The sequence below is a fragment of the Podarcis filfolensis genome (genome assembly GCF_964270895.1).
Source record: "Podarcis filfolensis genome assembly, chromosome: 4".
In the NCBI taxonomy this organism is placed as follows: domain Eukaryota; kingdom Metazoa; phylum Chordata; class Lepidosauria; order Squamata; family Lacertidae; genus Podarcis; species Podarcis filfolensis.
In genome coordinates, this window is record NC_139607.1 from 11,806,369 (window position 1) to 11,819,229 (window position 12,861).

The window sequence follows — 12,861 nt, forward strand, 5'->3', positions numbered from 1 at the left end:
ATGAAGGTCTGAGTTCAGAATACTTGAATGGCTCTATGTTGGCTTTCAGTGACACTAATCAACACCTTTGTTTTTTGACTATTTCCCCCCCAACGTGCTACTCAAAACCATGAACAAAAATTACCAGAGCATGGACCATCTCAAGGATCATATAGTTCTCCCTTTCAAGACCTTCTCGGGGTTCTTTCTTTCTTTCTTTCTTTCTTTCTTTCTTTCTTTCTTTCTTTCTTTCTTCGGTGGAACTGCTCAAAGACTGAGTAGTTTCTTCAAGTGTGTACATTTAAGTCTTAAATTTTAAGTCTTAGAGAGTCTAAGTACATTCCAACATAATTATCAAACAGCCTTGAAAACATCGCTTTTACTCATTGGCTACCTATTTTTTTCAATGAACAAAAAGCAACCTCAATGAAAGGACAACATTTGAGGTAAAAATCAAAACCCATGAAATTATGGCTCAAATTGCTCAGGTGATTCACTGACTTACTTAAGCAATTTGCTTGATTTTTCTACACCTAACTGGCAGCCAAATGTGTGAATGGACTGCACTGGCAAGTGTTCTGTTTCAGGTGTTATTTTCTTAAAGGAGTGTATCTTGTTTTTGGAACTAAATGGAGTTCTTTTTAAAACTTAGCCACTACCGCTCCAGCTCCCATCTGTTTAAGCCTTATTTGTGTTTGGTGAAGAGGCATTTGCATCAAGGCTTCCTGGTGTGTTTTCTGAGACCCACCAAACGGAGAAAAGCTATACAGTGGTGCAGTAAGCAACTGCTAGATCAAGGGGAGCAGGCTTGTCTTTGGATAAGAAGATGTAAGGACCAGTCTCTTGCATTCAAGTGTGCACCAAAGAATTATGAGCAACACAATCTACATAAACTGAAGGTGAAAACAATGCAGAAGGAGTGGACATATTGCAAAGGTGATTGTGTGACAGCAGCCTCAATATGGCTCGTGTAATAAGTGGGGGAGGCAATGGGGTTAAAAATGAAAAGGAGGAAATTGATCTCATTGATTCTACTTAGTGATGTGTCAGAATAAAGACAGAGTTCTGCCAGAATAAAATAGCGTATTTGGAGGCTGAAGAATATAATGTCATGCTCCTGAATGGTTTTAAAATTGAGCGCAGCGGATGCTTCGTTTAATCACTTTCCACGTTATATTTTGAAAGGTAGTCAACATACAGGAAATCTAGATTGGACCTGAATAAGCCCCATTCAGGTCAGGTATGCAGATCTAAATAAATAACCATTTGTCATATTCATATGCCATATTAGATGTTAAGGGCCTTTGATTCAGGCGGACGTGAATGACCTCCGTCTGAGTTCTAGCTAGCAATGAGCTTGTCAGAAAAGGTTTTGCCAACGTGGAAAGCTGAAACCTGGAAATTTCTGCATTGATAAAACAAAGCTGCATTGTCTGCAGCCCTAGGGCTCTTCTAAGTAGACAGGAGAGCAGAATGGACACATCCTGATATATGGTGGGGTTTGGGGGAGATCTGTGCACCTTCGGGTGAATGCTGCTGAAGAAAAGCCCAGGAGGGGAACACATGCTATCAGCTCTTAAGGAAACCACCAACTGTTTCAACAAACCCTCCTCCATCTTTAGGGATGGGCGAATCTGTCAATTTTGGTTTCTCTCAATTTCTCATTTCCCCCCGAACATAAGTTCAGTTCCCCACATCTTTTTAAAAGGCCTTTTGGAGAAAATACCTTTTAAAATTTGTTTAAGCAAACAGTTGGGTTTAGTTAGAAAAAGGGTGTGTACAGTGGTACCTCAGGTTACATACGCTTCAGGTTACATACGCTTCAGGTTACAGACTCCGCTAACCCAGAAATAGTGCTTCAGGTTAAGAACTTTGCTTCAGGATGAGAACAGAAATCATGCTCCAGTGGCATGGCAGCAGCAGGAGGCCCCATTAGCTAAAGTGGTGCTTCAGGTTAAGAACAATTTCAGGTTAAGAACGGACCTCTGGAACGAATTAAATACTTAACCCGAGGTACCACTGTACATGGTGGGAGGCCCTGTAAGGGCTAGATTAAAATATTAAATATCTGTTGACAGCTGACAGTTGGCTGCCATGTAAGTACCTCAGGCTGGTCTGGGGAAACTCAGTCCTTTTTGATAAACTTTTGATTGGTCATTTGGGCTCAAATGCCTGGTCACTCATTGGACAGTTGAGGTGGTCTGATGAGTGGGGAGAAATCAATGCCACCCAAATCTTGTCGAAGGATAGGCTGGCCATGACATAATTCATACTGTTGAGTGACCAAAGATGCTGAACAAGACGGAGGGTGAGACTGAGAGTGGCTGAGATTAAGAAGCTGAGAGAGAAGTCTGGGGCAGAAGTAGGTGGAAGGTGGGCAAGACACAACATAGGCTGAAGAAAGTTGAAGCTACAGCCTGCCCTGAAGATGAAGATTGGCAGTGAGGCCATATAAAGATGCTAAGCAGTGAGGAGAATTCAACAAGGAGCTTCTGGAACTGACCACAGTGAGAACTTCATGCAAACCTGGCTCAAAGAAAACAAGTCTACAGGACCTTGTGGTGAGATTGACTAGGGAAGAAGGAATATGGGTAAATATGGGCTGTGCTTTTTTCTAAAAAAAATGTTTAGGGGTGCTCTCATTTTGACTCAAGAAAATCTCCATTTTATAGTTCAAATTGGGAAAAATAAATACAGTAAATGGACAAAAGTACGAAGATTCACAAAATGTTTAGGGGTATGCATATCCCTGTGTACCTCCCCGAAAAAAGCACTGAATATGGGTAAATGGCATATAAATTACTGTATTTTTCGCTCTATAGGACACATTTCCCCCCCTCCAAAAATTGAGGGGAAATGTGTGTGCGTCCTATGGAGCGAATGCAGGCTCCTTGGCTTCAGCGATAGCAATGCTAAGCCTCCGAAGCGCAGAGGGAGCGCTCCCTCCGTGCTCCAAAGGCTTCACGTTGCTTTCGCTGAAGCCTGGAGAGCGAGAGGCGTCAGTGCGCACCGACCCCTCTCGCTCTCCAGGCTTCAGGGATAGCCGCGTGCAGCCCCTCCGGCAGGAAGAGGTTGCGTGCAGCCTGTACGCTGCTCTTTGGGGCTGGGAAAAAAAATAAGATTTCCCCCCTTGATTCCCCCCCCTAAAAACTAGGTGCGCCCTATGGTCCAGTGCGCCCTACGGAGCGAAAAATACGGTAAACAAGGTTAGGAACTAGGTTTTATCAGCCATCATGTAAGCCTCTGCAACTGTCACTTAAAGCTACAGTAACCTTATTACATCATCTATAACTAAGCCTTAAAGAACTTGTAAGAAAACTAGGGAGAAGAGAGATTGCAAGTTTTGTAAATACAGTTAAATGTAGTTCTAAGCCTGCTCTTCATGTTGTTGTTCCCCCCTCCCTTCAGCTCACCTCCCGTGCAAAATATGTTTATAAGGTGTGTTTGCAAAGCAGTGCAGGTTGGCTGTATTGATTCTGGTACCATGTCAACTATTGTATTAGTAGCTGCTCTTTAGCTAGGACAATTTATTAAATAAAGAGAGAGATTCTTATTTGACTTTTTTTTTAAAAAAAACCCCTAGTAGAATTGCAGAATTGTAAAGTTATAAGAGACCCTGAGAGTCATCAAGTCCTTATATCTTTATAGTTTACAAATAAATAAAGACTATATTGTTATTTTTATTTAATTCTAAAAGGTGTGTCTGGCTGATTTTGTATCACAAAATCACATCTAAATTACCAAGCTACTGGGATATAGTTAAAAAACATTGGTAAACAGTATAGGACAGAAAATTAGTTCCCAGCCATTAGAAAGTGAATCAGCAGTGATAAGTAAAAGCTGGTTCTCCCAACCTACAAAATATTAAGAAACCAATGGTGTGAAATGTGGGAACACCCTCCACAGCTCTCATTTTTAAAAATCATTTTAGTGCAAATCTCTCCTAAGACACATGCAAAGTTGCCTAATACACAGTTTGTCCAATGCAATTCATTTTTGTATGTTATTTTCACGAATGCATGCATTTCTATGCACACTTTACATTGGTATCTGCATTTTTGTATGCATTAGTTGGCCGAACTGAATTGCAAAATTCAGAGAAGTGCAAATTTTGAAGAACGGTGCGTTTTGGTTCATGTAATGCTTCGCAAAGTGTGAATCAGTGTAAATGCAAACTGAATCAAGTTTTTAATTTGAAGTCAATTTGTAAAAAAAAAAAAGGAATTCAATTAAAATTATAATGGAAAAAAAGTACCAATGGTAAGATGGGCTAACTCCCATGGGCATGCCCTTCAACTGTCTGGATGGAGTGTTACAAATATGGTAATTGGTTTTTGAAGGCTGTTTTAATAAAGTTGGGGACCTGTTGCAACATTTCCTAGTTATATTATGGGAGGAGCAAGGCAAAGGTCTAGTGTGGGACAAGAAAGAGCAATCCACAGCTAGCAACATGTAACAAGACTGTAACCTCTGTTTTTTCTAGCCCAGTGAACAGGCATGGTCCAAAAGCTTTTGTGGGAATCTGGAAGTACAAATTGACCCACTCTTGACTATTGTTGTACAGTGGTACCTTGGTTCTCAAACATCTTGGTATTCAAACAACTTGGAACCCAAACCCTGCAAACCCGGAAGTGTGTGTTCCGGTTTGCAAACCTTTCTCGGAAGCAGAACATGCTCTGTTTTGAGTGTTATGCTTCTGATTTGAGTGCCACACTTCTGTTCTGAGGTCTGTCTGTTTTTGCTATTTGTTTTGCGTTTTGGCAGCTTTTTCTTGTTTTTGTGACAGTGTGGAACCCAGTTCAGCTACCGTCTGATTGATTGTGTGAATGCAGTACATTATTTATTGCTTTCACTTTACGGATCAGTGGTCTCGTTAGATAGTAAAATTCACGTTAAATTGCTGTTTTAGGGGTTGCTTTGAAAAGTCTGGAATGGATTAATCCATTTTGCCTTACTTTCTATGGGAAGGCGCGCCTTGGTTTTGGAGCACTTTGGTTTTGGAACGGACTTCCGGAACGGATTAAGTTTGAGAACCAAGGTACCACTGTAATGAAATTTCCTCTGTTGGTGTGGATGGCCTTTTCATGCCATTCCCTCCTTTGATTTATTGCACAGGCAGGATTTCTGCTTGAGATCCCTTGATTGCCTGCTGAAGACCTACTGAGAGTTCAAGCCTCTTCATGCCTTTATTCCAGCCCCTGCATAGGACTTCAGAAGCTCAGAAAGCAGATTTCAGGCCAGACCTTTCAGGAAAAATAGAGAAAAATGCTCCAGATGCTTAAAATAACACTTATTCCAAGCCTGACACATTTCAGAACAAATCCTTCCTCGGGGAGTAGGAGGAACACACTATAAATATACCAATAACATACATAAGAAATGGGATAGCAAAGCAACTAATGTAATAGCCTTGTTTTACTCTATACTTTACTATCTCATTTCATAGAATAAATCATATGGCAAGCACCTGGAGTATCTCCCCTCTTTTTCCCCCTGTCAGTGGTGATTTCCTGGTTTTGTGGTTGGTCATCTGGATATTTAAGGAAAGAAACAACCAAATTTCTAAAGAAGCAACGGTAGAGTTTGCTATCTCGCTGAGGCATTTAGTAGCAACAATGTGTTTGATACCTTTGCTGTCACGTGTACACTGTTTTCTTGCATGTTCATGATGGCTTCGGAAATCTTGACATCAATAGGATCCATAACAGATTCAATGTTGAATGGTCCCTCTAATCTGTCTGCTACCAAAAGCATAGCATCTGTTGAAAGACAAAGCAGCCAGCCGTCAGATAATAAGTAACTATGGAGCCTCACATGATGGAACACAAAGAGTCCTGACAGATGATTCAACTTCAGAAACTTGCCATTGTCTCACAGAGAGACAATGGAAACCAGGTGTGTCTTTCCTATATAAGCACTTAAAATATGTCAGTACTCAGCTGGAGAAAAAGTCGAGAGCACCTGAATCGGACACCAGCAGGAGAAAGAAAGAGGAGGAGAGGGAGGGAGGGACACACACACACACACACACACACACACACAGGAGTACTGCAAACTCAGCCAACAGGTGTACCAAAAAGTAGAGTTGTCTGCCAGTCTCTCTCTCTCTCTCTCTCTCTCTCTCTCTCTCTCTCTCTCTCTCTCATACACTCATTCACTCACTCACTCACTCACATATATTATAAAAGGTGTACCTAGAAAGCTTTGTTATGCTTATGTTAATACAAGACATTGTATTGTATTTTAGTGTTCTGTTGGAAGCCCCCAGAGTGGCTGGGGAAACCCAGCCAGATGGGTGAGGTATAAATAAATTATTATTATTATTATTATTATTATTATTATTATTATTATTATCATCATCATCATCATCATCATCATCATCACCATCATCATCATCACCATCACCATCATCATCATCATCATCACACAAGTGTGTTTTCAACTACATGTACCAATTCAACAGAACTGGCTTGGGTAGCAGTCCTTTATTTTACATTTACATGCGTCAGGGCTGGTTCAGCTGCAGGTCACCACGGAGACTCAGTGATGAGCAATGAAGCTAATTCTTTTTTCAAGAAAACACAATACAAACAGAGAAACCTACAGGCAAGACTGGCCCCGGTAAAGCAGTTGGCAGAATGGACAATCTGTGCCTCCTACTTCCCCCCAAGTCTCCTCCCCATCCAGCTATTTCCCCAGCCCTCTGAGCTCTTTGCTCTACTACACGCAAAGCCTTTCATGCCCTTGGAGACAAGGGAGGAGAGGAGCTGAATAGAGTAGGACCGGCAGACTCCTGAGAGTCTGCTGCAGCCTCAGCTCCCACCTCCTCCTGCCTGCCCTGCATCTTGAGTGCTTTCTGCCTCTTCTCCCCCCCCCTCTCTCTCAGCTGTTCCTTGTTCAGCATCCAACCATTCTGCCCCCTTCATCCTCTGACCTTGTTCAGTGTCCCACCACCACTTCCTTGGCTCTGAGCCTTCCTCTTCTGGGGCTTCCCTAGTAAGGTTCTCCAGCTGAAGCCTCCCACCACTCCTGATCATCCAGCCAATCCCTGACATCTTCCCACTCTCCAAGGAGCTCAGTGTGGAACATGTATCATTGCATTTTATCTTCATGACAACCCTGGGAAGTTGGCTAAAACAGAGTGTCTGGTTCAAAGCCACCCAGGGATCTTCATGGCTGATCTTTGGCCTCTCTTTGGCCTCTCAAGTCCATGTCCAACGCTAGCCTGGCACAGTGACCCCAGCTGTTAGGGAAAAGCCATAGCTCCATGACAGAACAGATGTTTGGCATGAAGAAGGTCAACCCCTGTCAACTTCAGGTAGGGATGATAAAGCGAAGAGACCTGCTGTTTCTTCATCGGTGTCATGCAGATTTTGCTTATTTGCCAGCCACAGAAAAGAATGCAGCCACCCCACCTTCCTCTGTCAGCCATCTTGGAAATGATTGAGAAGGCAGCACTAGAAGCAATAGGGAGCAGAATCCCTCTTCCCAAGCAATTGAAAGCCCAGATGAAATGCATGGTCATTATAGTTGAGGATCTGTGAATATATGAGCCAGGTGTGCGTAAATGCTTTGAAGATGGTGTGGCCCACAAGACAGAGAGGTGTTCTGAAAAACTCAATATTGTTGCTTAACGGAACTCTAAGCATCACTGTTAGGTGGTGACGCAGTCTACTCTATAAATGCATATCCACATGGGTCCATGTGTGTCAGCCTGTTGTTTGTGGTTTCTTGGCATGTATTTGTGAGGGGTGACTGGTACATCCCTCTGGGGCAGGGAATGATGACTTAAAGGATTCTAAAGGATCTATTCTGGCTCCCTGTACATTTCTGAGCACGATTTAAAGGGTTGGTGCTGCCCTTTAAAGCTCTAAATGGCCTTGGCCCAGGATACCTGGAGGAGTGTCTCCACCCCCGTCGTTCAGCCCAGACACTGAGGTCCAGCTCTGAGGGTCTTCTTCACTACGAGAAGTGAAGCTACAGGGAACCAGGCAGAGGGCCTTCTCGGTAGTGGCACCCTCCCTTCAGATGTCAAGGAAATAAACAACTATCTGACTTTTAGAAGACATCAGGAAGTTTTAAATTTTGTTTGTTTGTTATGTTTTTATATGTGTTGGAAGCCACCCAGAGTGGCGGGGGCAACCCGTCCAGATGACCAGGGTATAAATAATAAAATTATTATTATTATGTGTGCAAATATGTTTGACCCATGCTGTGTTTCTCTCCAACATACAGCATACAGCCTGCGCGGCACAGGGTGGTAGTGGTTTGACACGTAACAGGGTGGACCAGGAGAGGCACAGAAGGGATTGTTGGGCAAAACTGGAGCCCATGGCAGTAAGGAAAGCCTATTGATATATATATCAAAGCTTCAGCTTGAAGTAACAAGAAGCAGGTTGAAAACTTTCTTCACAAAAGCCGTCTCTTGTCATACTTCTCTAAGAGAAAAAAAAGGCAGCAGAGAGTTTAAAAACTGCATTAATAATAGATGCCACATCCTATTGCCTCATGTAGCAGAGTTGAAAACGGGCCTTTTATCTTGACACCCGAAACAGATAATTTGCTAGACGATTCGTACATAGACATATCAATCATAAGAATGGAAGCTGATCGAAATGAACCCTTGGGGTATATTCTGGAGCTTTGCACAAGACGAAGAAAACTTTTATGTGATATACTGGGATCTTATAATTAAAGCAGCTGTTCATTCTGACCCCAAGGACCCCATTTCCTTGCAATACAAACAGGGGATAAATATTGGATTCCTGCCATGACGTACAGGTACAAGTCATGTTTTATGCTCTGTGCTTTGTACAAAATGCAGCTGTCTGCTGTCTGCTGCAAGATATATTTTATGGTTCTGCTGGGGTTACACAAACTCATTTGTCTAATTACATGGCGCCGTGCTCAGAGAATTACATAATGTACAATCATAAGAGCATAGTGATGCATATTCTACTGTGTTTACAGTGCACCTTTGACCAAGTTAGACGCTACCAGCTAATCCATCCCCGAGAAGTATGTGCTCCCATGCCTTCTAACCTCAGCCCATGATCAGACAGCGTTTCCTTTCTCAATTGTTTAAAAAGAATATCCTCCCCTCCCCAGTGTAGAATTCCCTTTAAGCTCTGCACTAGAAAGACTGCAATATCTGCTCTGCAAGCAAACAAGAATTTACAGAAATGCTGCAAAAAACCTCATGGTTTGACTCAAAATATTGTCATTTCCATCATAGCATGGAGGTGAGCTTGCTACACACCCTTCACAGAGCAGCTTTGAGCGGTTTCTCTCAGAGGTGGGGGCAAAGAAAGGCATGAAAGGATGGGTGACAACAGCCACACCCCAGGAACAGCTTCGATTGGTCAGCTAAACCAGGTTGAGAGTAGCCAGTGGGTCTCAAACTCATGATGAGTTAGGGACTTTCCCTGTAGGTGTAGACAGGCTCCAGAGGATTGACGAGACAAGACCAAGAGTAAGTCCAACAGTCAAAAAGGGAGCTTCTGCATGTGTGGGGCAGATGTGACTCATTAACCTGAGAAGGTAGCCCATCTTGGAAAAGGAAAACTCTGATTCTAAACCTCCGCTGCCTTGCAGGACATTTTCAGGAGAAGGAAAGGCTAAGGAGTAAACCCTACACAAACCCAGAGTGGAGTTCCTAAGATGGTTGGATGGTGCCTTGTACACCTCCTTCTGGCAACACCTGCAGCCTAGCCAGTGCTAAACATATTGCTCTGCTTTCTTTTGGACCATACCAGCAAGGCCGAGAGTGGGGTCTTGTTGTATGAGCAGCCCAGGACCCCCATACACACTGCCCTGGCTTTCACCCAGGGAATTCACTTTGGTGCTGCTAATGCAGCAGCTTGACATCACCCCCAAAGCCCACTCCATTGTTTCTTAAGACAGATGGATGCCAATAACACTGCTGGTTGATTCAACTTGGCTGACTGGAGAGACGGGTATGTTATTAGGTTTGAAGCTGCTTGAACTCAGGACGAAAGGGGGAAATGTACTAAGAAGAAGGCACGTTCGGCAAACCCTCACCATGATCAACTCCTGGCCAGAAACCTATGTCCCCGCTGTAGAAGGACATGTGGACCCAGAATTGGCCTCTACAGTCACTTACGGACTCACTGTTAAGATTGTGTTCATGGAAGACAATCTTACTCAGCTACGATGGATCGCCAAAGAAGAAGAAGAATTAGGTTGTGGTCCAGGCCAGAGGTCACAATGAGCTTGAGGTCTTCTACCCCCTTTTATTGTTTTATTGGGTATGGGTTTTTTTGTGGGATTCGTTTGTTGATGACGAGAGGGGGAGCCCCAAAACATAAAGCAGTTCAGCTGTACATATCCTACCTAGTCAATGTGTAGATAGACACAGTGCATTTATATCACTTTAATACAAAAAAAGAAATCACTGACCCATTTTTCTATTCACCCTCAACTCCTTTGCCCAGTGCCAACTGGTAAATCATGCAATGGCACTCCTCCTCTTGAAAGAAAATGGATGAAGTTTCACAACACTGACTTATTATACATGAAAAGGATTAGAGAAGTTTTAATGGGAAAGTATAAAACTAATGCTGAATTATTGGGCATCTATGAGTATGCTGGGACCTAAGCCAAGTTCTAGTCTATTGGATTTGGGAAAGAAAAGACTGTGGAAATGAGAGCTTTTGCATCTAGCACATTATTTCTCATCTCTCAAGTGATATACGTCACTCGGGATTTATACAGTTTTGAACTAGTATGAAGTGGAAGAGAGGAAACCTTTCTTATTTGTGGACTGGAAACAGAAATATTTAGGGCCAATTTATTCATTTGTATTTTATTCTATTCAATTTATTCCCCGCCCTTCCTCTATGGAGCTATTTTATCCTTACGGCAACCCTCAAGATAGGACATGCTCAAAGGGTATGACTGGCCCAAGATGAAATGGCGAGCTTCATGGCTCAGCAGAGAGTTGAACCTGGATTGTACTCAACCATTACACCACACCATTTCTCACATAATGTCAAAGTACTTGTGTGGGGTTTCTCATGACCCAGTGTCAGGGATTGGGTAGACAAGGAAGAATGGTGGAGACCACTACCCCAGGTGTCGCCCAATGTCAGGGACTGGGCAGAGGAGGAATGGTGGAGACTGCCTCCCCATCCTGGCCCTTCCAGGGAAGAGGAAGAGGAAGACAGGATAGATTTACAACAGGGGTTTGAGGGAGGTAGTAGCTCAGAGGCAGATGAAGAGAAAAGCTTGGAAATCACGGAGAGCTGGAGCAACACCCAGCTGACACGTTGTAATTAGAAAGTACTCCAGACCCTCCATCTCTCAGAACCACAGCGCAACACATCCTATGGGGACTTCCGGGGAGGAAAAATGGTGGGTGCCACGGCAGCGAGCAGCTCCTGAAGCCAGCCAGAGCCAACTGTGCTACCAGGCTGGCTCCGGGCTGCTCAGGCTGCCGCTGCCTCGTTTCCCGGGGACAGATTTGCAAATCTGGGGACATTCCGGGGACGGAATTTGTCCAGAGACAGATTTGCAAATCCAGGGACTGTCCCCGGGAACTGGGTACGTCTGGTAACTCTATGTTATACCCCTCTGAGAATCGTGGCTCTGTGGGGGGAATAGGGATCTCCTAACAACTGTCTGCACCCTTAACAAATTTCACTTCCCAGGATTCTTTGCAGGAGACCATGGCTTTTAAAAATGGTACGATACTGCTTTAAATTTACAGAGCAGATGGGGCCTGAAATGAATGACACTTTAGGCTGCATCCCTATATAGTGGAGATGGGGAGCCTTTTTTTTTTTTAGTCTGAGGACACATTATCCTTATGAGCGACCTTCTGGGACCACAGCCTTCTGGTTGGCAGGGCCAAAGAGAAAAGTGGGTGGAGCAATGGATGTGACTTTGTATAGGAGGCTACATTCCAGCCCCACAAAAGCCAGAGGTTCCTACTCTACGTACAGACACTTTTCTCCATCTAGGCATTCGAAAGGCACCCTCACAGGACACATCCTGGTCAGGTAAAAGCATTCAAGAAGGATGCAGAAGAGGGTCACAGTGGGGCATGACCTGGGAGAGACCCAAGGGCTGAGGGCATCACATTCGGATACAATGAGTAGGCAACGAATTTTATTAATTACAGTTCAAGCAATGGTAGACTTATATCGCACCGAAATCATAACAACACTCAAATGAAAATTAAAGGCTACAGCACATAAACTTCAGACGCTGGTTTTAACAATCAAAATAACTACGTTAAAATGAAAGCGTTAAGAACTTCCAATGTGTGCTTTTCTTTAAATATACAAATGGACTTCAAGAAGAGAAACCTGCCCTTTTACACTTAATGAAGTGCACAGTTGAGTAGAGTTTTTCCCCTCCGCAAATGAGATTCCCCATTAGGAGCCATGCCAAGATGTCTGTTTTATTTTTTTTTTAAGGGGCTCAGTTTATATTTCAAATCAAAGCTATTATTTAGAGCAAATGGCTGCGGCATGGCTGCCTTTCAGGCATGCGAATGCCGCATGATTTCAGACCTGAAGGGTCAGGGTGAGTGATCTTTCCCTCACGAAGCAAGTGTTGCCAGAGCAGCCTAACAACCCAAACGCCAAAGAACAAAAAATGATGTACTAAGCCTTGAATGCATACAGTCAGGTTACCACTCACTTCATCCTCATTCGTTTCGAGTTCCCCCCTTTTCTTTTTAAATACCAAATTGTGCTACATCTGTGCTTTACACACATCTCTCGATCCTTGCAGGAATCATGGCCTAGTGCCATGACCTTCTGCAAAGCCACTTCAGGGACTGTGGTGCACTGTTGACATGAGCTCAGAAAAGGGTGCAGAAGCAGATGGTGGGGAGAAGCAACAGCACTAAATCGA

The 12,861-nt window shown here is 43.5% G+C and overlaps 1 protein-coding gene across 2 annotated transcripts in view; it reads right to left on the reverse strand.

The window, feature by feature from the left end:
* GPC6 (glypican 6) overlaps positions 1 to 12,861 on the reverse strand; it is a 792,386-nt gene that overhangs the window by 51,700 nt on the left and 727,825 nt on the right. For both annotated transcript variants that reach the window (XM_083610748.1, XM_083610747.1), the window contains exon 5: positions 5,608 to 5,738. In XM_083610748.1, the coding sequence (XP_083466874.1) occupies positions 5,608 to 5,738 (131 nt within the window). The remainder of the gene's footprint in view (positions 1 to 5,607; positions 5,739 to 12,861) is intronic.